The following is a 22,154-nucleotide window of genomic DNA, read 5'->3' as shown; positions in this document are numbered from 1 at the left end:
TGTGTGTAGACGAGGTCATGCATAAAGTATGTCATGCCTATTTTCCTAGAATACTCCCTGGTCTTTGTTACACGTTTGTTGAATGAAATGGACTAGTCATTGTGTAATGACTAGGTCTATGTACACCCAAAATTATGTGGAACTCTTCTGGCTTTTTGTTTCATACAAACTCCCTCCTTGTTCATTGGAAGGTTCACTGATCTTCATGAACCTTCTGAATGAATCTGGGCATGGGAACAGGAAACTTTAGTTTTTACAATTGAAACTTGAAGTTTTAGCACATTGAAATATATAATTGGATTACATTTGAAAAAATGAGTAATTTGCTTGGGTTTTAATCTGGAGGGCAAATGCCTACTATCAGATAGCAAAGCTTCATTGTGTATTTGAATGGTACACTGTGAGACACATAATGTGTATTTTGTTGCCTTCCTGGTAGGAAGGGAATGAAGAGGAGTCTCTCAAGTATCCATCTACAAGTTTGCCTGACTTACTTAGTACCTGTTCAGTCCAAGATACCGCCTCTTGCACTGATAATAAAGAGAATGAAGAGCCAGAGGACGAAGATGCCAAAGGAGTGAGTGCGTCTCCCGAAGCACAGGTTGCTGTAAGTGTGGCTTTGGTAATCTTTTTATGTTGTTACTTGATTTTGATCTGTAGTCATGCCATGTGCTCCTACAGCCTAAAATGTAACCATTCATCTGTGTAAAAAAAATCTTAATTAAACTAGCGCTTCCTTTATGTTAAAGATGGTCTACAGAAAACTAAACGGTGTGCTCAACTTGAGATCATGATATCTTTGTATTACCGTCTTGCAGGATTGTGTAAAGTAGCACTGCAAACTTTTTATGTCTGTTAGTTACACATGAGTCCGAATGTGTTTTTCTGTCGTTAAATTACATTCCATTCACTTTTAAATGGAAGCTAAGAGAGGTCATCTGAAGTGCCGTGGCTGTGGTATGTTTGTTTCTTCTCTTTGTGTAACCAAACTCTTGAAGATCTGGATCCACAAAGGGGCTTTAGGCATTGTGACACTGAGTGTCACTAACTTTTAGGTGCCTAGAAAATCACAGCAACAACATTGATCCACGAAGCCTGAGTTAGGCACGCCTAGGCTCCCTATACAAAGGATGAGGGGAGAGAGGCACCTTAGAATGCGAGCCACAAAAGCCAGCGCGCTAGGCAGGGAGCTACCTAAGCTAGTCAGTGGGAGATACCGACGAGACAGGGATGTGTCCTAAGCCCTGCCCCTCTTTCAGAGATAGGTACCTAAATCCAAGCTGCTGGGAGGTGCCTGTCTCAGCTACTGATCCACAAATGGGGGGAAGATAGGCATTTCTCTGCCTAACTCATGTATGGGGTCTGATCCATGCTCAGAGGCCACCTAACACCACAAAACGGCGAGGGGGAGGACCTTCCTCATTAACCTATAGCCTACTAGTTAGGATACTCACCCAGCATGCAAGAGACCACTGGTTCAAGCACAGGTGACGACTTTTCAAACTGCCAGGGGGTGCTCAACCCCCCAGCTCTGCCCCAGGCCCTGTCCCCACTCCACTCCTTCCCCCCTGGCCCCGCCTCTTCCTGCCCAGTTCCGCCCCCTCCCCTGAGCGCGCCATGTCCCTGCTCCTCCAGCCTCCCTGAACACCATGAAACAACTGTTTGGGGCAGACAGGAGTGGGGGGGTGGGGTGCTCATCTACAGGGCCCTGTCAGGCGGGAGGCTCTGGGAGAGGTTGTAGGGGAACTGATAGGGGGTTGTTGGTGGGTGCTTAGCACCCACCATTTTTCCCCATGGGTTCTCCGGGGCTGGAGCACCCACGGAATCAGCTCCGATGGGTTCAAGTCCTCCCTTTGCCTGATGAGGAGAAGAGATTTGAACAGGGACCTGTCTCTTCTCAGATGAGTGGTCTAAACACTGGACTGCACAGTGATTCTCTCTCTCTCTCTCTCTAGCCTGGGGCGGGCAAACTTTTTGGTCTGAGGGCCGCATTGGGTTTCGTAAATTGTATGGAGGGCTGGTTAGGGGAGGGGGTCGTGGCCCGGCCCCCACCTCCTATCTGCCCTCACCCCTCCTGGGACCCCTGCCCCATCACATCCCCCCCTCCCCGCTCTCTGTCCTCTGACCGCCCCCGGAACCCCACCGCGCCATCCAACCCCTCTTCTCATTCCTGACAGCCCCATCCAATCACCCCTTCTCCTGTCCCCTGACTGCCCTTGGAACCCCCAGCCCTGTCTGCCCCCCGCAGAACCCCTGTCTCCATTCAACCCCTGTTCCCCCCGACCCCTATTCACACCCCCGCTCCCTGACCACCACCCTGAACTCCCCTGCTCTCTATCCAACCCCCCCGTGCTCCGTGCCCCCTTACTGCGCTGCCTGGAGCACTCGTGGCTGGCGGCACAACAGCTGGGCCACGCTGCCACCACCACACAGCACAGAGCACCGGGTCAGGCTGGGCTCTGCAGCTGCACTGCCCCAGGAGCTCACAGGCCCGCTGCCCAGAGCATTGTGCCGGCGGTAGGGCGAGCTGAGGCTGCGGGGGAGAGGGGACAGCAGAGGAGGGGCCGAGGGCGAGCCTCCCGGGCCAGAAGGTCGGGGGCGGGCAGGATGGCCCCGGGCCATAGTTTGCCCACCTCTGCTCTAGCCCAATTCATATTTAATTATTCAATTATTTAATTAAAGTAGAACAACTTCAATAGGAAAGATTGAGGGAGACCCCCCTCAGGATAGCTCATAGCTCCTCTTCTTGCTTCTCAGCTGTTTTATACTGTGCTGTTAGGTGGCTCCTCCTGAGTACGCCTTCCACGTCAGGCACCACACGTGAGTTACGTGGAGGTGCACCTATCTTCTCCTGGTTCATTGATCTCTCTGAGGCGTAGGTGGGAGACTGACATCCAGATTCTGAGAATGAGGCAGCCATGCGCATGGCAAGAAACATGGGCACCTACGGAACTTGTACTGCAAAAACTTCCACACTGAGTTAGTTTAGGCAACTACAGGGTTAGGCAGCAGCCAAGCAGGGGTGTTTTGAGGATCAAAGTGGTGTCTAAAAACAGGACTTGGACACCCAAGTCTGGGGGTTAGGCACCTAAGTGGATCTGTGCTGAAGTTCTTAGCAGGGCAAACGCCGATTGAAGTCAGTAAGATTTTGTCTGAATAAGACTTTCAGAATTTGGCCCATAATTAAAGTTCTATTTAGATAAATGCTCTAAAATGATAACTTCACTTGCATTCCATTCAAAGCTCCATTCATCAGAAAGGCTAAATGGATTATTATTTATTACTATTATTTATCTGTATTTTGGTAGCACCTAGGAGCCCTGGTCAAGGACCATGACCCCATTGTGCTGTGTGTACAAACACAGAACAAAAACACAGACCCTTCCCCAAAGATCTTATAATCTAGGTATACGAGAAGAGAAAGCAGTTGGAGATGAGGTAACCTTGTTTTCCATCATATTTATACTAAATTCTGAGAGAGAAACATTTGAAGAAAATTGACATCACAGTCTGTTTCTGCCAGCCCAGAGATGGAGGTAACTGGGCCAAATGGAACTCACTTAAGCTTGCAAGCAGGGGCGGCTCTATGGTTTTTGCCGCCCCAAGCATGGCAGTCAGGCGGCTTTCGGCAGCACATCTGCTGGTCATGCAGATTCGGCAGCATACCTGCGAGAGGTCCACTGTTGCCACGCCTTCAGCGGCCCCGCTGCCGAAACTGTGGGACTGGCGGACCTCTTGCAGGCATGCCGCCAAACGCAGCCGGACTGCCCCCTCACAGCGACCGGCAGGCTGCCCCCCACAGCTTGCCCTCCAGGCACTCATTTGCTGCACTGGTGCCTGGAGCTGATCCTGCTTGCAAGGAAAGAGTACGTTTAGATAAGGGGAAGTATATATGTAGGTCTTTTTTTTTTTTTTTTTAAACCCTTTGCTCTGCGTGCTTGTGTACCTTTGAGTGAATGAATAAATCTTTGTTTTGAAGAAGCTGTTTTTGGATCACTTTAATCAGCTGCTGTCGCAGGCTGCAGAAGGAAAAGGGCTTACTGGTGTCAAACACAGTTGGGTCTATTGGGTTAACTCAGTTGGTAGACAGAGGCGCTGCTGCCCAGAAACCCACTCAAAGAGATTGGACTGTGTGGTTCCATCCAGAGGAGGGTGAAGACACAGGAAAAGGGGAAACTGACAATGAACACAGGGGAACTAGTGAAACTAACCATGCGTAAAGCACATAGTAACTAATAAACTGTTTCCTCTAGTCCCTTTCAGCTCTAGTTACCTTAGGAGTTATTGTCACAAACATGGGTACTAACTGTTCAGATCAACATGATTTTAAGTTAAGAAGTTTGAGTTTAGATTTGAAAGATGCTACAAAATTATAGGACAAGATTTTTTGTAAGCACTCAGCATTGTCCTGTCTCTGCTCCCGTTGACTTCAATGAGAGAAGTTTGTTCAGCACTGACCACTTCTGAAAATCACACCCTGAATTATAACCCTGATGTATAACTATTGGTGTGTAGCAGATGAGGTGCAAATACACTGAATGAGATATAGTAAAGGACAGATCTATATATATCTCTTTCAGGGCAAGTATTGCAGTTTTATAGGACATTTTCGAGAACTGAAAAACCTGATGCAGCTTGCCTGTGCACAATGAGATTTATGATGAAGATACGTTTGAATTCAAAAGGGCATTGCCAAGTGTCAAAACGTAGCCATTGGAATTGAACTGAATATGGTTGCCACATATTTCTTTTTTTATTTCAGCTCTCTTCAGGTACTGGATTGTCAGGATTTCCCCTAAGATTTGAAGGAACTTGCTCTCTTAGCTTTGCTCCCAATCTTTCCGGCCAAGCAGTAGTCAGTCTGGAAGGAACTCCGTAGCACACAAATGAAGAGCTCAGTTTAAAAATATCACTTGGAGACTGCAGTTTAAAAATATCACCCTTGTGGCTTATTTAAAAAAGCATTATATTGCACTAAAGCAAAACTTTTATAAATACAGTTTAATTGGAACTCTTTTAGTACCCAGTCTGGCTGTGCAAAGGCCCATTTAACATGGAACACCCCTTCAAGTTCTAACATTAATAAAACTTGTGCCACCAGGCAGGAAAGGGATTATATTAAACTCCTGAGAGTGAATTTGTTTCCGTGATGGTCTAGCCAAAACGTTCCTTAACTTCGCACCCGCAGTTCTGAGGTGAGGCCATGTTGTTGTGTTAAATTGTCTCAAATCACTCTTGGGATTTTAATATAACAAGGTCCGAGTCTGGTGCTTGTAGTGCTGTTTAGGTTAATTTTACCTATTTGTATGTGTGTAAGCAGGGAGGGGCAGGTAAAATATTATTTCCATTTGGGGGGGGGGGTGGGCGCTCATTTTTGTTCTGGAAAGTCTACCATATTCCTTGAACTTTAACCTTCTGCTGGGGTGGAAACGAAAAAGACACAGGAAATATCACTAAGAGGGAAAATAACTTTGGCAAGAGTTTCAGATTTTGGTGACGATTTTGGCTCCCTCAGTGTTTAGGTGCCCAGCTTGAGACTCCTTAACGGGGCTTGATTTTTTCAGACGGTGGCTGCTTGGAACTTTCTGAAAATCTGGCCCCTTGAGGCATCTGAGCACCCACAGTCATAGTCACTGTTGAAATTCGTGGCCTCTTTTTTGTGTGTCTGGTGCTGTTATCTTGTTAAATACAAAATGATAAAGTTAATCAGATTAATAATAATAATTGTTATTGTTACCTAATCTTATATAGCACTTTTCATCAGTAGACCTCAAAGTCATCCCCATTTTACAGATGGGGAATCTGAGGCACGGATCAGGGAAGTGACTTGACCAAGGTTACAGAACAGGCCAGTGGCAGAACCCTGGGAAAATTGTGTTCACTTGTGCATGCACATGGGGGAGCTAAATCCAGGCCTCCGGCACTGCAGTCTCCATTGTCAGGGGAATCTGTGGGTAACAGGATTCTATCTGGGAGCTAGGCCAGGCCAGAAGATGGTTGTGGGGGATCCACGTAAAGGCCTACAAAGATCACTTCAGTCATTCTGGTTGTGTGAGCCACTACTGCTTTACTCAACGTCTGTGGCAGTGCAGGAGGTTTCCTACCAAAGTCTCCTGGCTGTACAACTGCCCAGATGCAGCCTCATTACTGGACCAGGGAAATGCTCCCAGCTGTGTGACCGTTCAGTTCTTGTTGCATGAGTTTTGGTAAGGTTTGCTTTGGCCTTAAATGCTTGCCGTGACTCAAGGTTGCAAACGTCCTGGATACAGAGATTGCTGCAACCCACCGAGATTGAACAATCCTGCTGTAACAGAAACAGGATGTCATCGGTTAAAGTTTAAATACCTCTGATGTGTGAATTGTGTTTCTTTATTCATGCCAAAACCCACCTTATGTTTTTGGCAAGGTACGCATCCGAAAGAGAATAAATCAACCTGTTTTGTGAATGTACAGAGATTAGTTCATCCCAGTTCTTTATTTGAGCCTTAGGAATGTTCAGTTATTTCCCATTGTGAGTCTCTGTGTCTTACTGGAGAATCCTTATGTAATTACCTCTAGCCGTGCGAGTGCAGTAAGGAAGAGGATAACAATGCCAGAAGTTTAAAAAAACACACTGGGGTCAAAAGTTCTTTTGGAAACACTGGAACAGATATTTCAGAGAAAGCATTAGCACTGCAAGGAAACAGGAAGCATAACTCAACAATTAATTGTGTGTGTGTGTGTGGGGGGGACATTAATTACTCAGAGGACTCCAGTGTTCAGTCCCATTAGGGCATTGCAATTTTAGAAATCAACTCTGAAATACAACTGTAAATGGAATTGCTATGTCCAAAACCCCCTTTTTGCAAATAATATACTTTACGCTGAAAGGGATTTTGTTAGGAGAAATAGAGAAGAGAGAGATTTGGGGTCAGATTATGGGGAGCCCCTGCAGAGGTGTACTGGGGAAAGGATACAAGGAGCCTTCCCTCATTGCAGCCCTGGGCCAGATACAGCTGCAACTCCTGCACTCTTCTGGTATAGGGGCTTCTCCCTCATAGTGCCTCCTCAGGCACCAGGCATCCCAGAGAGTCCTGACCCCTCCCCTTCTTAGCATCACCTAGAGAGTTGCCAGCTGTGAATGCTACACTCCTTTTGAAGCACTCCGGCGCTGTGTGCCAAGTTACTCCAGGAGGCAGTGTGCTTTCCTGAGGTGCAGTACCTCCTAATGTGCCAGATCAACCCCCAAGTCCTGCTTACATAGGGCTGTGACTAACAATAGATCTCATAATGAATATAGCAAAGTGGGAAAATGTACGTTTTTAGGATAAACATAGTGAAAAGTCTGGACAAGAGATGGCTGCAAAAAAGTCTAGGGGCCAAATCCAGTTTGCCTTGTTCATGTGAGTATTCCTGGTGCATCCAAGTAATCCCAACTGCTGTATCACTTTACAAGAAGCTAAAAGGACTCCTTCCTGCTAAGACACTTCCATGTAAGCAATTACTTCAGTTGCCACAGGGATGTTGTATACTCACAAAGGGGAGGTGGCATCTGCCATCATGAATGGGAGCAGGTGGTGGCTAGGTGACAGGTTGTCTGATAAGATGTGATCCACACTATGGATGAGTTTGAGAAACTCCTGGAAGACATTAAGGTGCCCTTCATGCTCGCTAGGTTTGTAATTCTTATTCTTCCATGTAAAATGTTTGAAAGTCAGCACAGTAATGGAAACATACTTCATCTGCAATGCAGGGTCTCCAGGCCCCTTTTCTTCTGTGAATGAGATTTCTTTCCACAAAGCAGCAGATATAGTAGCCAGCTATTTCTCTCTTGGCCACTTGGATAGCTGCCCAGGTTTGGTGGAAATGAACTGCCTTTAGCAACCTAAAAATAACCTCCCCGTGACATTAGAATGAAACGGATACTATCTTGGCCCTGCAGTCTAGCAGAAGTTAACATAAAGATAATAAAGGCACCAGGACTTTGAGAGTTATCATAAATGTTGTTTTATCACATCTGCAGATTGTTTATCCCCAAATTCTTGTAACTGTATATAATCCAACCCTAGCTGGGATCAGTTAAATTATATTTTAGACATGCTGTGCTTAAAATACAATCCACATAATATGTACATAAGGTATGAAAGACACTAGATACCCAAGTATTGCATATCGTGCTATGTACTCAGTATGACACAAACAATGTTTTTAAAACTAATTCCAAAGTGCTATACCAAAAACATCATGGAAATGTACCCTCCAATTGTTGGCTTTGATAGTGTAAGCGAGATCTGATGCTCTCAGCAGAGCTATTTTTACATTGTGACTAGGCATCAAGACTGCTTCCTGTGTTCTTCCAACCTCAGTATGTGAACAAAAAGTCCCCCTGAAAATAAAATAAAGCAGCTATATTCTCTGTTGTCATATATGGAATCACAATCTATCTTAAACGGGACAATTATTAGAGAAAACAATTACAAACTGCAAACACAAATAAACAGGCTTCCACACAGCTTGAGTTCCTAGTTTGTCTCCTTCGTTTACCTTCCAAGAACTTCTTGGAATTCTATGCAGCACACAGAGACATCTAGTGGCTGAATAACATACTGCAAATAAACATATCATTACCCTTTCTAACATTGTCTTCAAATCCTGAATATTGAAACAAAAATAGAACAAGAGTGTTATAGATTTTTCGGAAATGTTTATAATTAATTAAATTTAATTCAGTCCAAAAGCTGTTTAAGGTGAAAAAGCATGTTATATAGCAGACGAAATCAAAGCTAATCTAAAGAATGATGAGAGGTTGGTTTAGCTGGGTGGATCTCATTATCTCTAGGGCCAAGAGGGAATCTGTCAGTGGCTGCCTCCCCTTGAAGATCTCTGCCACAGCAGAGACTAATGGCACAAGCAATTTCCGGTGTTTCTTTCTATTTAAAGGGACATTTTTCTTAATTTTAAAAATCACTTTTATTCACTTTAACTTTTAATAGCCAGTTGGAAGCATGGAAATGAACCCTTTACCTAACCCTGCAAGCTACCACCCACGGGTGGGTCTGTGGTGCCAGCACAGAGTGACATTAGCATCAGAGGTCCACCTGCATTGAATAACTTGTAAGATCTGGGCTTATGTTCTTTCCCTTCTGTCCCATGGAGCCAGCAAATTATTGTAGGTTTGAATGAGAGTGCTAGGGTGCTGACACTGATTTCTAAAGAAATTATTGAAGCATTTGTTAGGGGGAAGAGTATATTGAGGGTTAAATTTTCCTATGTGGGTAACCAAACTACACCCCAAATCCTCTTCACCTGGTGTGCTGTGCAGTCACCCACAGGTACCTAGATATGCGGTAACTGATCTTGTGCTCATGAATGCTGGGGTACATTTCAAATGCCGGGTTTGCACACACCTAGCTAGGTACCACCTGAAAAATTTTCCACTAAAGAAATACAGGGATTTAGTAAACTGACATAAAAATCAAGATCGATCAGAGTTTGCAGCTGTCACATTGAGCAGTAGTGTCCCTTTTAAAAAGTAAAGCGTCAGACCTCTGTGGTATTATTCTGTATACTCAGGCTGTTGAATTCAGTAGAGTGATAGACCAAGCACTCTTAAGGAGACTACTTTTGAGTTGTTTATGTAGCATTTCCATCTATTCAGAAAATTACAGGGTGGTTCCAGCTGTTGAACATTTAACTTGCTTCCTGATTTCCTTGCCAGGCATGAAAGCGGAGGTTTCAAGCATGTTCATTTAGTGAATGATGGGTTCAAAGGAGGTACAAGTTGCACACTGTGGGACCAGCAAGTGCAATTTCCAGAGCCGCCCCTCAGGAAAGCCTGCCAGTGTTTGCTTCACCAAAGGAAGCAAACTTTAACATGCAGCTTGTCTCCTCTGGAAACCCCATAGGTCGAGACTGCCTTGGTAAATGTGGTGTATCAAAGGATCCCCTGGATGTCTGGGTGATGCCAGGCACCTTCATCCCCTCTCTACTTTGGGTTATAACAGGGGTTCTCAAACTGGGGGTCGGGACCCCTCAAGGAGTTGTAAGGATATTACCTGGGGGGTCGTGAGCTGTCAACCTCCACCCCCAAAACCCGCTTTGCCTCCAGCATTTATAATGGTGTTAAACGTACAAAAAAGTGTTTTTAATTTATGGGGGGGGGGGGGTTGCACTCAGAGGCTTGCTATGTGAAAGGGTCACCAGTACAAAAGTTTGAGAACCACTGGGTTATAACATTAAGACCCCAACTCGGTCCTTACTTGTTGTGGAGGGAGCAGCTTCTCTGGGTTTTCCATGGTGCCAGTTGTCGTACTATCTAAACACTTACCTGGTTAATTAGATCTCCAGAGTGAGGCCCCTAGTAAACTTCATGGTGTTTCCTGCTCAGCTCCCAGCCCTGGTTCTGCCTGGATTTCTGTTTCCTGGAAATGTTTCTATCATTCAGATCATGGAGGGAATGCTTTGTCAAAAAGGAGGGTCTTGTAGCATGCCCTAAAGCTGATTAACTCTGGATCAGCCTAAACTGTTCCGTGAGCTTGTTCCACAGCCAGAGCCCCCCAGCCAAGGATGCTTTATCTGTAGTTCCCAGGCATATCAACCTGAGCTTTGTAAGCTGCATTATCCAAGAGCAGGGAGCAGCTGTTTTGCTGGGCCATAGAGGCAGCTGCTGATAGAGCTGAGTTCAGACTTGTTAATGGCTTTGGAAATATGGCCTGAGACCTTGAACTGCAGTGGAAGCAGTGGAGTTCTTGGTGGCCTGTCCAACTGATGAGTTTTGCAGCCACATTTTGTACCATGTGTAGCCTCTGCATTGCTTTCAATGTCAGTCGCATTTGCAGAAAGTTGCAGCGGTCCAGTCTGCAGCTCATAATTTAGGGACATTCAATGAAAGAGGTATAAACTGGCCACGAATAAATTTAGACGGGAAGTTAGATGGACCATATGGCCGTTCTTATCTTCTAACCCAGACAGTAGCCAATGCTAAGTGCGTCAGAGGGAATGAACAGAACAGGGCAATTATCGAGTGATCCATCCCCTGTTGTCCAGTTCCAGCTTCTGGCAGTCAGAAGCTAGGGACACCCAGAGCATGGGGTTGCATCCCTGGCCATTTTGGCTACTAGCCATGGATGGACCTATCCTCCATGAACTTCTCATTCTTTTTTGAACCCAGATATAGTTTTGGCTTTCACAACATCCCCTGGCTGTTCCACAGGTTGATTGTGTGTTGTGTGAAGAAGTACTTCCTTTTGTTTGTTTTAACCTGCTGCCTATTAATTTCATTCGGTGACCCCGGTTCAAGAAGGGGTAAATAACACTTCGTTATGCACTTTCTGCACCCCATTCATGATTTTATAGACCTCTGTCACATTTCCCTAAGTCATCTCTTCCAAGATGAAAAGTCCCAGTCTTTATAATCTCTCCTCATGGGGAAGATGTTTCGTATCCTTAATCACTTTTGTTGCCCTTCTCTGTACTTTTTCCAATTCTAGTATATCTTTTCGGGGATGGGGCAACCAGATCTGCATGCAGTATTCAAGGTGTGGGTGTACCATGGATTTATATAGTGACATTATGATATTTACTGTGTTATTATCTATCCCTTTCCTAATGGTTCCTAGCATTCTGTTAGCTTTTTTGACTGCCGCTGCACATTGAGTGAATGTTTTCAGAGAACTATCCACAATGACTCCAAGATCTCTTTCTTGAGTGGGAACAGCTAATTTAGACCCCATCATTTGGTATGTATAGTTGGGATTATGGTTTCCAATATGCATTATGTTGTATTTATCAACATTGAATTTCATTTGGCGTTTTGTTACAAAGGGATCTCACAAAACTGGGTGACTGGGCAACTCTTCACAGTCTGCTTTGGACTTAACCATCCTGAGTAATTTTGTGTCATCTGTAAATTTTGCCACCTCACTGTTAACCTGTTTTTCCAGATCATTTATGACTACATTGAACAGCACTGGTGCCCAGTACAGATCCTTGGGGGACGCCACCATTTACCTCTCTCCATTCTGAAAACTGACCATTTATTCCTACTCTTTGTTTCCTGTCTTTTAACCAGTTACTAATCCATGAGAGGACCTTTCCTCTTATTCCATGACTACCTACTTTGCTTAAGAGGCTTTGATGAGGGACCATGTCAAAGGGTTTTTCAAGTCCAAGTACGCTATATCCGCTGGATCACTCCTGTCCACATATTTGTTGACCCACTCAAAGAATCCTAATTGATTATTGAGGCACGATTTCCCTTTACAAAAGACATGTTGACTGTTCCCCAACAAACTGAATTCATCTATGTGTCTGATAATTCTGTCCTTTACTACAGTTTCTACCAATTTGCCTGATACTGAAGTCAGGCTTACTGGACTGTGATTGCCAGGATTACCTCTGGAGCCTTTTTTAAAAAAAGGTAGGCAGGTTATATGGGCCCCTGGTGCCCATGATCCAGGAATATTCAGGGCCCGAGGGCCCAGCTCCACCAATTTTCAGGGTGGGGTCTCTCCCCCAGCCCCGCCTGCAGCCCCCACATGCCTCCCCTGAAGCATCTCCCGGCCTCACCTGCTGCCCCATGGTAATTTAAAAAGGCCCGGGGGCTGCCGCTGCCACCACAACCAGCAGGGCTAAGGTGGCTTCCTGCCTAGCCTCGCTCCGCTCCACTCCCAGAAGCAGCTGGAATGACCCTGTGGCCCCGGGGGGGCAGGGGAGGAGGTGTCTCCACGTGCTGTCTCCGCCCCGACCACTGACTCTGCAGCTCCCATTGGCCAGGAACTATGGCCAATGGGAGCTGTGGAGGCATTGCCTGTGGGCAGCGGCACGTGGAGACCCCCGCCCCCAGCCCCTCACCTAGGAGCCGCTGCCAGAGGGGTGTGTGGTTTGCTTTTGGGAGCCGCCTGAGGTAAGCGCCCCATCCCAACCCACACCTCAGCCCAGAGCCTGCACCTAAACTCCTTCCCAGAACCTGGCCGCCCCCCCCACACCTTAACTCCCACCTCAGCCCAGAGCCCATACCCAAACGCCCTCCCAGAGCCCGCACCCCTCCTGCACCCAAACTCCTTCCCAGAGCCCCACCCTCTCCTGTACCCCTGCCCAAGCCCAGAGCCCACACCCAGTACCCAAACTCCCTCCCAGAGGCTTAGGCAGGTGTGGAGGCGGGACTTGGACCCATTCTGGGCACCACCAAAAATTATATAAACCTGTGGCCCTGGAAGTTAGGAGGTTTCTAACCAGCAGAGGAGTGAGGTTCTGGAATAGCCTCCCAGTAGAAATAGTGTGGAAAAGCATCCTAACTTGTTTTAATATGGAGCTTCATACTTTTATCAATGGGATTATTTGATGGGGTTGCCTATGATAGCAGGGGACTGGACTCGATCCAGGGTGTCCCTTTCAGTCCTATGTCCTATGTTTCTAATCTGAAAGGGAGCAAATTTAAGACTGAAAAAGGGAACGTTTTCCACATCGTGGACAATTAGCCTTTAGAACTCATTGCCTGAAGATGTATTTGAGACCAAATGCTTAGCAAGATTCCAGAAAAGGCTATACAGATAACAAGAAAATACAGAGTTCTCAATCTAAAAGAAAATAAATTTTGGAAAGAATAAAACTCTTAAGCTTTAGGACATAAAACAACCTGTAGGGGTTGGGAAGAAACTTCCCTTCAGGTCAAGTTATCCCATATTTTCTACTCTGGGTGTTTTTTTGCACCTTTCTCTGAAGCAACAGGCACTGGCTGCTGTTGGAGACAAGATACTAGGCTAGATGGACCACAGGCTTGATCCAGTGTGGCAATTCCTATGTTCCTATGAATCATGCCCTATAAGTATAGGAACGTTATTTTATGATAAATGTATATAAAGGCCATCATAGAATCATAGGATTGGAAGTTGATGTTGTTTAATAAGAAAATGTTATTTCTGTATATTGGTTATTTAACAGGACAGGACAGAAAAAGAACAGAAGCCATTCTAAAAAGCATGTGAAATTTTGTTGTGTACAGGGGCTTAGCTGGTCTCTTAAAATTTTTTAGCGTGGCCAATTTATGTGCCCTGCTGCAGCTGACCCTGTGGTGATAAGCTGGGAGCTGGTTCTGCAGGCTAGAGAGAGAGACCTTTCCAATTTTTTTGTGCTATCTGTATATCAGTTCACTTCACATTTAGGAAACAAACTATGTCTATCTTCTGTTCACTCTCCTCAATGAAGAAACATGGTGCAATCTTGCATGAGGTGTTAAATATATTCAGTGATGGGAAAGACAACAGCTTATCTCAACAGCAGTAGTAAAATAGTTTGCTTATTCTATTGTATAATCCCTAGAGTGCTGCTTTGCTTTGCTTTGCTTTGTCAATCTGTGATGATTGCCAAGATGTTTGTGGTTCAGTAGAATGCATTCTTTTATATAATGCTGTTCTTCATCTTGCCTAATTAAGGACCTGGTCCAGCTGGGGTTTTGCCTGAGAAAGGACTCTGGAGTAGCCCCTCATGCTGTATTAATGCTAGAGCTCTGTGTTCATGATAGTACTGTTTCCCCTTGGAAGCAACTGAGATGTCACAATCACTGAATTGTGAAGTTACTAGATGAATGGTGTCAGAGAATTTTCTAGTTTTAGACCTCCCTCGAAACTCTTCAAACTACAGCATGTGTTACAGCCCCTGCTGTCCTAATAATGAAACAGCCTTGAACAGAATTTACTGGGTTTGTTTAATGAAATGCATACAGAACTGAAATAATCTCCTCACTTCCTGGAAAGCAAGGAAAATTAAGATGGCAGGGCTACATATTCTAAACATTCAAAAGATATATTCCCATGTGGCCAGAAGAATAGGGCAGAGTTTTCTTTTGAGTTATGACAAAGCAACCACTTTTAGAGTCAAAGATTACAGACAAAGGACTGTTCTTAGAAGCACCATAGTTTGGATTTCTAATTGTTTTCACAGCATAATAAAACCCCAGGTAGTTTATTATACAACAGCATCCATTTAAATAATAATGTCTCTATCATGGGTGTATATTGCAAATTCTAGAATGCTTTCCCCACAGGCTTATAGCCTGTGTCAGATCAATGTTTGTTTTGATACAAAAAGAAAGAATATCTAAATTACCTTGTTCTTTGTTACTTTTTATAGTAGTCAGAAACCAAGTTGGATATAATATCATCCAGGAAGCCAGTGAGAATATCTTGGGGCTTTATTTTGATCATGTGTATTTGCATGCAATTGACCTGGACATCACACACACAGTTTGGGTGTTTCCTCTTTATAGGACCATGGCTTATATGGAACCATAGAATCGTAGAAGTGTAGGACTGGAAGGGACCTCAAGAGGTCATCTAGTTCAGTGGTTCTCAATGAGGGGTACACAGAGGTCTTCCAGGAGAGACATCAACTCATTTAGCTATTTGCTTAGTTTTACAACAAGCTACATAAATAAAAAGCACTAGTGAAGTCAGTACAAACTAAAATTTCATACAGACAATGACTTGTTTATACTGCTCTATATACTGTACACTGAAATGTAAGTACAATATTTATATTCCAATTGATTTATTTTATAATTATATGGTAAAAATTAGAAATTAAGCAATTTTTCAGTAATAGTGTGCTGTGACGCTTTTTTGTATTTTTATGTCTGATTTTGTAAGCAAGTAGTTTTTAAGTGAGGCAAAATGTGGGGTACGCAAGACCATTCGGACTCCTGAAAGGGGGTAGTAGTCTGGAAAGGTTGAGAACCACTGGTCTAGTCCAGTCCCCTGCACTCAAGTCAGGACTACATAATAACTAGACCATTCCTGACACTTGTTTGTCTAGCCTGTTCTTGAAAACCTCCAATGATGGAGATTCCACAACCTCCCTAAACAGTTTGTTCAAGTGCTTAACTGCCCTGACAGGAAGTTTTTTTTAATGTCCAACCTAAATCTCCCTTGCTAATTTTTCCCTCTTCCTTGTTAACAACCTTTTATATGCTTGAACACTGGTATCATGTCCCCTCTCAGTCTTCTCTTCTCCAGACTAAACAAACTCAGTTTTTTCAATCTTTCCTCATAGATCATGTTTTCTAGACCTTTAATCATTTTTGTTACTCTTCTCTGGACTTTCTCCAATTTGTCCACATCTTTTCTGAAATGTGGCACCCACAACTGGACACAGTACTTTAGTTGAGGCCATATCTGCATGGAGTAGAACAGAAGAATTACTACTTGTCTTGCTTACAGCACTCCTGCTAATACATCTCAGGTGATGTTCGCATTTTTTTTTTGCAACAGTGTTACACTGTTGACTCATGTATAGTTTTCAATCTACTATAACCTCCAGATCCCTTTCTACAGTGCTCCTTCCTAGGCAGTCATTTCTCATTTTGTATAAGTGCAATTGATTGTTCCTTCCTAAGTGGAGTACTTTGCATTTGTCCTTATTGAATTTCATCTTCTTTACTTCAGACGATTTCTCCAGTTTTTCCAGATCATTTTGAATTTTAATCCCGTCCTTCAAAGCACTAGCAACCCCTCCCAGCTTGGTATTGTCTGCAAACTTTATAAGTGTACTCTCTATGCCGTTATCTAAATCATTGATGAAGATATTGAACAGAACTGGACCCAGAACTGATCCCTGTGGGACTCCACTCGACATGCCCTTCCAGTTTGACTGTGACCCCGATAACTACTCCCTGGGAGCGGTTTTCCAATCAGTTATAATGGATCCATCTAGGCTGTATTTGCCTTGTTAGTTTGTGAGATGATCATGTGAGACCGTATCAAAAGCCTTACTAAAGTCAAGATATCCCACATAGCAAGGGATAGTGTAGATCGGAGGTGGGCAAACTACGGCCCATGGGCCACATCTGGCCCGCGGGACTGTCCTGCCTGGCCCCTGAGCTCCCGGCAGGGGAAGCTAGTCCCTAGCCCCTCCCCCGCTGTCCCTCCTCCCCGCAGCCTCACCTCACCACGCCGCCAGCGCTCTGGCCCGCCGCTCCTGCCGGGCAGCGTGGGCGGTGGGGCTGCGAACTTCTGCTGCTCTGAGCAGCATGGTAAGGGGGAGGGGGATTGGATAAGGGGCAGGAGGTCCCTGGGGGCAGTCAGGGGACAGGGAGCAGTGGGTGGTTGGATGGGGTGGAGGTTCTGGGGGGGGGGCAGTCAGGGGATGGAGGGTTGAATAGGGGGTGAGGTCCTGGGGGACGGTTGCGGCGGGGATCCCAGGGGGGCAGTCTGGAGGTGGGAAGTGAGAGGGGGCGGATGGGGGCAGGGACAAGGCTGTTTGGGGAGACACAGCTTTCCTTACCCAGCTCTCCATACAGTTTCACAACGCCGATGTGGGCCTCTGGCCAAAAAGTTAGCCCACCCCTTGTCTACATAATACTTAGTCCTGCCATGACTGCAGGGGACTGAACTAGATGACCTCTCGAGGTCCCTTCCAGTCGTACGATTCTGTGGTTCTGTTATCTTTAGGTGTTTGCAAATTGATTGCTTGATTATGATTGCATATGAGTGTATGGTGACAGGTGCAGTGGAGAGATTCAGGTGATTTTGCAAAATACTGGGGTTGATTTCAATGACAGAGGCGGGGATTCTTCCTTCCTCCCTCTCACCCCCGACCCCCCAGCTCCAAGCTTAACATAATTGCCGAATGTCTCTTACCTTATTCTGCAACATTTGGTTCATGTGTTTTGTCCTGAGCCTTTGCTCAAATTGCAAATTGTGTGTAGCCTGAAACCCTACATTGCCAACATCCAGGATGTTTAAGTCTCTTGTGTTGGCTGCTCCAGACCAGTAGTTTAAATCTCCTGCTTAGCTATGGTGTTATAGGGGAGTTGTTCTAGCCTGTATCTCCATGGCCACATTCTCCAGTAGGCAGGGTCTCATTAGTCATAGAAATCTCACCATGGGAGGACTCTAACTATAAAGACCATGCCTAGAAATTAGCCTTCAACCTGCCCGGAGACAGACAGATGGCTAGAGCAAAGCTTGGCAGTGTGAGGTAGAGCATTGTTCTCATTTATCCCTACAGCTGTGGGCAGTAGGGGACTAGCCTGTAGGTGTGATGGAAGCTCAGTGGAAGAGAAAGCCAGAGAAGAAATTTGAAGGGGGAGTAGGGGAAGGGACAAGAGGAAGAGGTACGGGAGCCAGGCCAGCAGGTTAGAAGGAAACTCAAGAGGGCAGATGATAGCCTTTACAGGGGTGGATAGAATAGAAAGTAGGGTGTTTATGCAAATGAGAATGCACAGTAAATTAATATGTAAATTATGGCATGGCCTCATTTGTGTACTCTTTCCAGCTTTCGAAAGCTGCAGAGGCAGCAGGCATGCTAAATTAACATGACAGCTCATCACATCATGGTGAGTGAATGACAGCAATATAGATGCAGAGCAGAGAGAAACACAGCTGCCTGCATTCAAGCGTCCCTGGTCCTGTGTTCCCTGGCTCCCTGAGCTACAAATCATGAACAGCCCTGTCATCCCTGAAAGAGTGAGCAGTATCCAAGCGTCCCTGTGTTGTTCTTTAGGGCTTTAAAATAATGAGATATATGACTCTGTATGTCAGTGTAAGTGACTTTTGTCATGAGATTCAAGATTGTTTACTAGATATGAGTAGGCGAGGAATTATTGCCTATAAATTAGGGTGGTGTCAATTATAGCAGGCCTGGTTCAGTTCTAACTAGCACGGCTGTATTTTAGGCATATTTTCTGAGAGCAGAGAGCTTTCGGGAAGAGCTGAAGTGATATTTTGGCCCTGTCCCAGTGACTTTTTTTGGCTTGATCCTTGCATCTCTTCTGGAATGAGTTATCCCCCCTTAGATATGTAAGCCAACCTAAATTGGATACAGTAATTTTGTTACAAGAATGGAGTTCTCTTGCTCTTTAGATGAGTCATTTAGATTATACAGAAGTGTGAGTTACAAATCATTTAGCATTAGAATAGAGCCCTGAGATTGCTGCTATGGTGCCTTGCAATATCACCAAGAAATAGCTGGAATGTAAGTGTTAAATAAGTGTAAAAATTATGTAAAGCATTATAGTGGTAGGAGCTATGACCGGTAGAGTTAAGGTTGCGTAACAGTTTCCATTTCAAGCCTGTTATTAATCACTTATTATTTTCTGAATCTTTCAACAGTTGAGTAGAATTTTTACAGGCTTTGACTCTACATAAATGGTGAAGTCTTTTGGGGAAATTTTGAGCAGAAGCAGTTCAGCCATTTTTGAGTATGAAATTGTCTGAGTGTTGAAAGGTGAAATTTGTCCAGGAAATAGCCTATACTGAGGAAAAGTTCCTTTGTTTTTCTAGTGGAAATTTGGGTTTTGATTTTTTCCCCCATATCAGAAGCCTTCCGAAATTGTACTGAGCCTGCATTTTAGCTACTTCATCTACGTTTATAAAGTGTACAACTAAGAGAGGATTCACCTATGCATGTGAACACTTCAAAGATAATTGTGAAATGACATATCTAGGAAAATATATTACTACTGCACCTGTGTAACAATCATGGGGTTGGGGGAAGCATTGCAGTGGATCTTGTCAGGTGCACAGATATTGAGGAGGGCTAACTGTACATTTTGTAAGGAGTATAGCAAATTTGCTGTGCGCCTCTCAGCATATGCAGGATAGGGGCTCTCAAATAATATGATACATCTGATCATGCCATTGAAATCTATAAGCTTGATTGCACCTTGTATTGCCACCTATACCTATGCAGATGCCAACCGTGTGATCTTTTTCACTCACTTTGCACATGTGTAGATGACATCACAAGATGTTAGGCAGTGAATAATCAAACCCTCTGCATCCTAATGCATCTGCACAAGGCATCAGAGTTAAGATTGTTCATATAACCTTGCCAGACTTTTGAGTACTTCGCTGTGTAATCTTAACAGTCTATTAACCTAGCTTTTTGTATGGCACACTCATCAATATTCACTATATTGATAATAATAAAATAACATGGTTTCTATGTGGTTTCCCCTACAAAGCTGTCATTGATGATCAGTGGAAGTTTGGTGAGCTGACTAAATGGAGAATAAGCAGTGGAGATCTGCCCTACAACTTTACTGAGGGTGATAAAATTATCAGGGCCAAATCCTGTATTCCTGACTAACCTTCCTTCTCTCCTAGAATTTTGCATGAGTAAAGACTGCAGGATGGTGCTCTTAAAAATATATAGACGGATGGATGAATTTATTCAGTAATGTCAAAAGAGATCCAGTGAAATATCTGTATAGACTCTGCTGAATTTTCTGGCTCACATAAAACTAGTTTCATAGAATTCCAAGCTTTCGGGGGGAAAAAGAAGTTATAAGTGGAATGTGTACAGTGGAATTTTCTTCTCCTTTTTACCAGTGTTTTCTAGTGGGAGCAGTTCCATCACCTTGGCTAGTTTCTTCAATATATTCCTTTTTCTTATTTTTCAGATGACAGAAACAGACAAATCTCCAGATCCTGCTAATGTGGAAGTGGCGAAAGGGAACTGCCAAAGTCCGACACTAGGAGGTGGTATATTGAAATATAGAAGTCGATCCCAAGGTAAAGCAGGCTTGGTAAAAGACATGAATAAAAGAGCTTATGCCACTGCAGAGTTCTTGTATATCACACAGAGTGGGCTAGGTGTGAAACCTAATTAAGCAGAGCTAGGTTTTATTTCCGTTGGACCTCAGAATAGTTTGGTTTGGATGGGGAATTTAAACTGCACAATATTCGCATTCAGCAGAGCTTGCTGAGTTGAACCTTGTTGTTGGCCGAATAATGAAGCAAAATTCTGCATTACTGAACTTTATTTACCGTTCCTTACATTTAAATTTCCTGTGTATTTGGTTAGATTTATTTCATTAGATTTAGGTGGGGGCCTTTTCAAAACGCCATCACTTTATCCCATTCATTAGGACAAAAACTCATTAGGGCTTGTTTATTGTAACCTAAATCTCAAATTAAAAAAGGTCATGCCTTCCAGCAGACTGACAATAAATAGTATGAAAATAGTACAATTCCCTTTTACATGAACGCCAAATACTTGATTCTCAGTAATGACACGTCCTCATCAACACGGCTGTTTGGGATCACTCACTCCTCTGATGAACAGGCTCTCCATTTATCCGAAGGGCTTGCGTGTGTCCCCCAAGAGTTTAGACAATCTATGATCATGTCAATCAAAACGAATACTTATTTGTATTTAAAACAGTGTGTGTGTGGAACCAGATCCTGCCACCATCACTCAGGTTGAGCACCTTACCCGGTGAATTATCTCATTGAAATTGGTAGGGTGGTAGCATAAGATACTACTCAAGCTCAGTAGGGTGGCAGACTGACCCTGGCACCTTGTTTGGGAGTGGCATAGGGTGGAGTAGGCAGGAGAGGAAGGAAGGTTCAGTAGTTGGTGCTGTAGCCTGGGACTCTGGAGATCTAGGTTCAATTCCCTGCTCTGCCACAGACTTCTGGGAAAGTTAGTCTCTGTGCCTTGGTTCCCCATCCGTAAAATGGGTATAACAGCACTGCCTTACCTCAGAGGGGTGTTGTAAGGATAAAAGATTGAGGTGCACGGATACTACTGTTAATGGGGTCACATAAGTACCTAAGGACTTGTTAATGTATTCCCGTTTGAAGAGGACTATGTTAATGTGAATTAGGGACCGTTTAGTTCACGACTGCAGAGTCCACACGGCAAGTTACAGCACAGCACTTTGGTGAGCATTGTTATTGAGATCCTCTAGGGGAGTGCAGACATCGCCTAAAGCATCCGTTCTCAACTTGGGGCCCGGGGCCCCCTGGGGAGGCACGAGCAGGTTTCAGGGGGTCTGCCAAACAGGGCCTGCATTAGACTCACTGGGGCCTAGGGCAGAAAGCCAAAGCCAAAGTCCCGCCACAGTGGGGCTGAAGCCCACACCCAAGCAACTTAGCTTTCAAGCAACTTAGCTTTGCAGGACCCCCTGTGGTGCAGGGCCATGGGCAGTTGCCCTGCTTGATGCTCCCTAACGCTGGCCCCGGCTTTTATATACAGAAAAACAGTTGTAGTGGCACAGGTGGGTCATGGAATTTCTATAGCATGTTGCGGGGGGGGGCTAGGGGGACTCAAAAAGCAAAAGGTTGAGAACCCCTGGCCTAAAGGTATGTCTACACTTAGGGCGCATATAGTGTACAGACGCTGCACGCCCAGCTAGCAGAGTAGACGGTGACGCATGGCTCAGGCAGGTAGAG

The 22,154-nt window shown here is 44.7% G+C and overlaps 1 protein-coding gene across 4 annotated transcripts in view; it reads left to right on the top strand.

Moving 5' to 3' along the window:
- Positions 1-22,154, top strand: part of PDZD2 (PDZ domain containing 2) — a 192,957-nt gene that overhangs the window by 127,428 nt on the left and 43,375 nt on the right. For 3 of the 4 annotated variants that reach the window (XM_034773800.1, XM_034773799.1, XM_034773802.1), the window contains exons 5-6: positions 440-607; positions 20,378-20,489. In XM_034773800.1, the coding sequence (XP_034629691.1) occupies positions 440-607; positions 20,378-20,489 (280 nt within the window). The remainder of the gene's footprint in view (positions 1-439; positions 608-20,377; positions 20,490-22,154) is intronic. The other variant, XM_034773801.1, reaches the window with a different exon arrangement.

Source organism: Trachemys scripta, chromosome 6 (assembly GCF_013100865.1).
Source record: "Trachemys scripta elegans isolate TJP31775 chromosome 6, CAS_Tse_1.0, whole genome shotgun sequence".
Lineage (NCBI taxonomy): Eukaryota > Metazoa > Chordata > Testudines > Emydidae > Trachemys > Trachemys scripta.
This window is presented reverse-complemented; position numbering and strand designations above follow the sequence as displayed.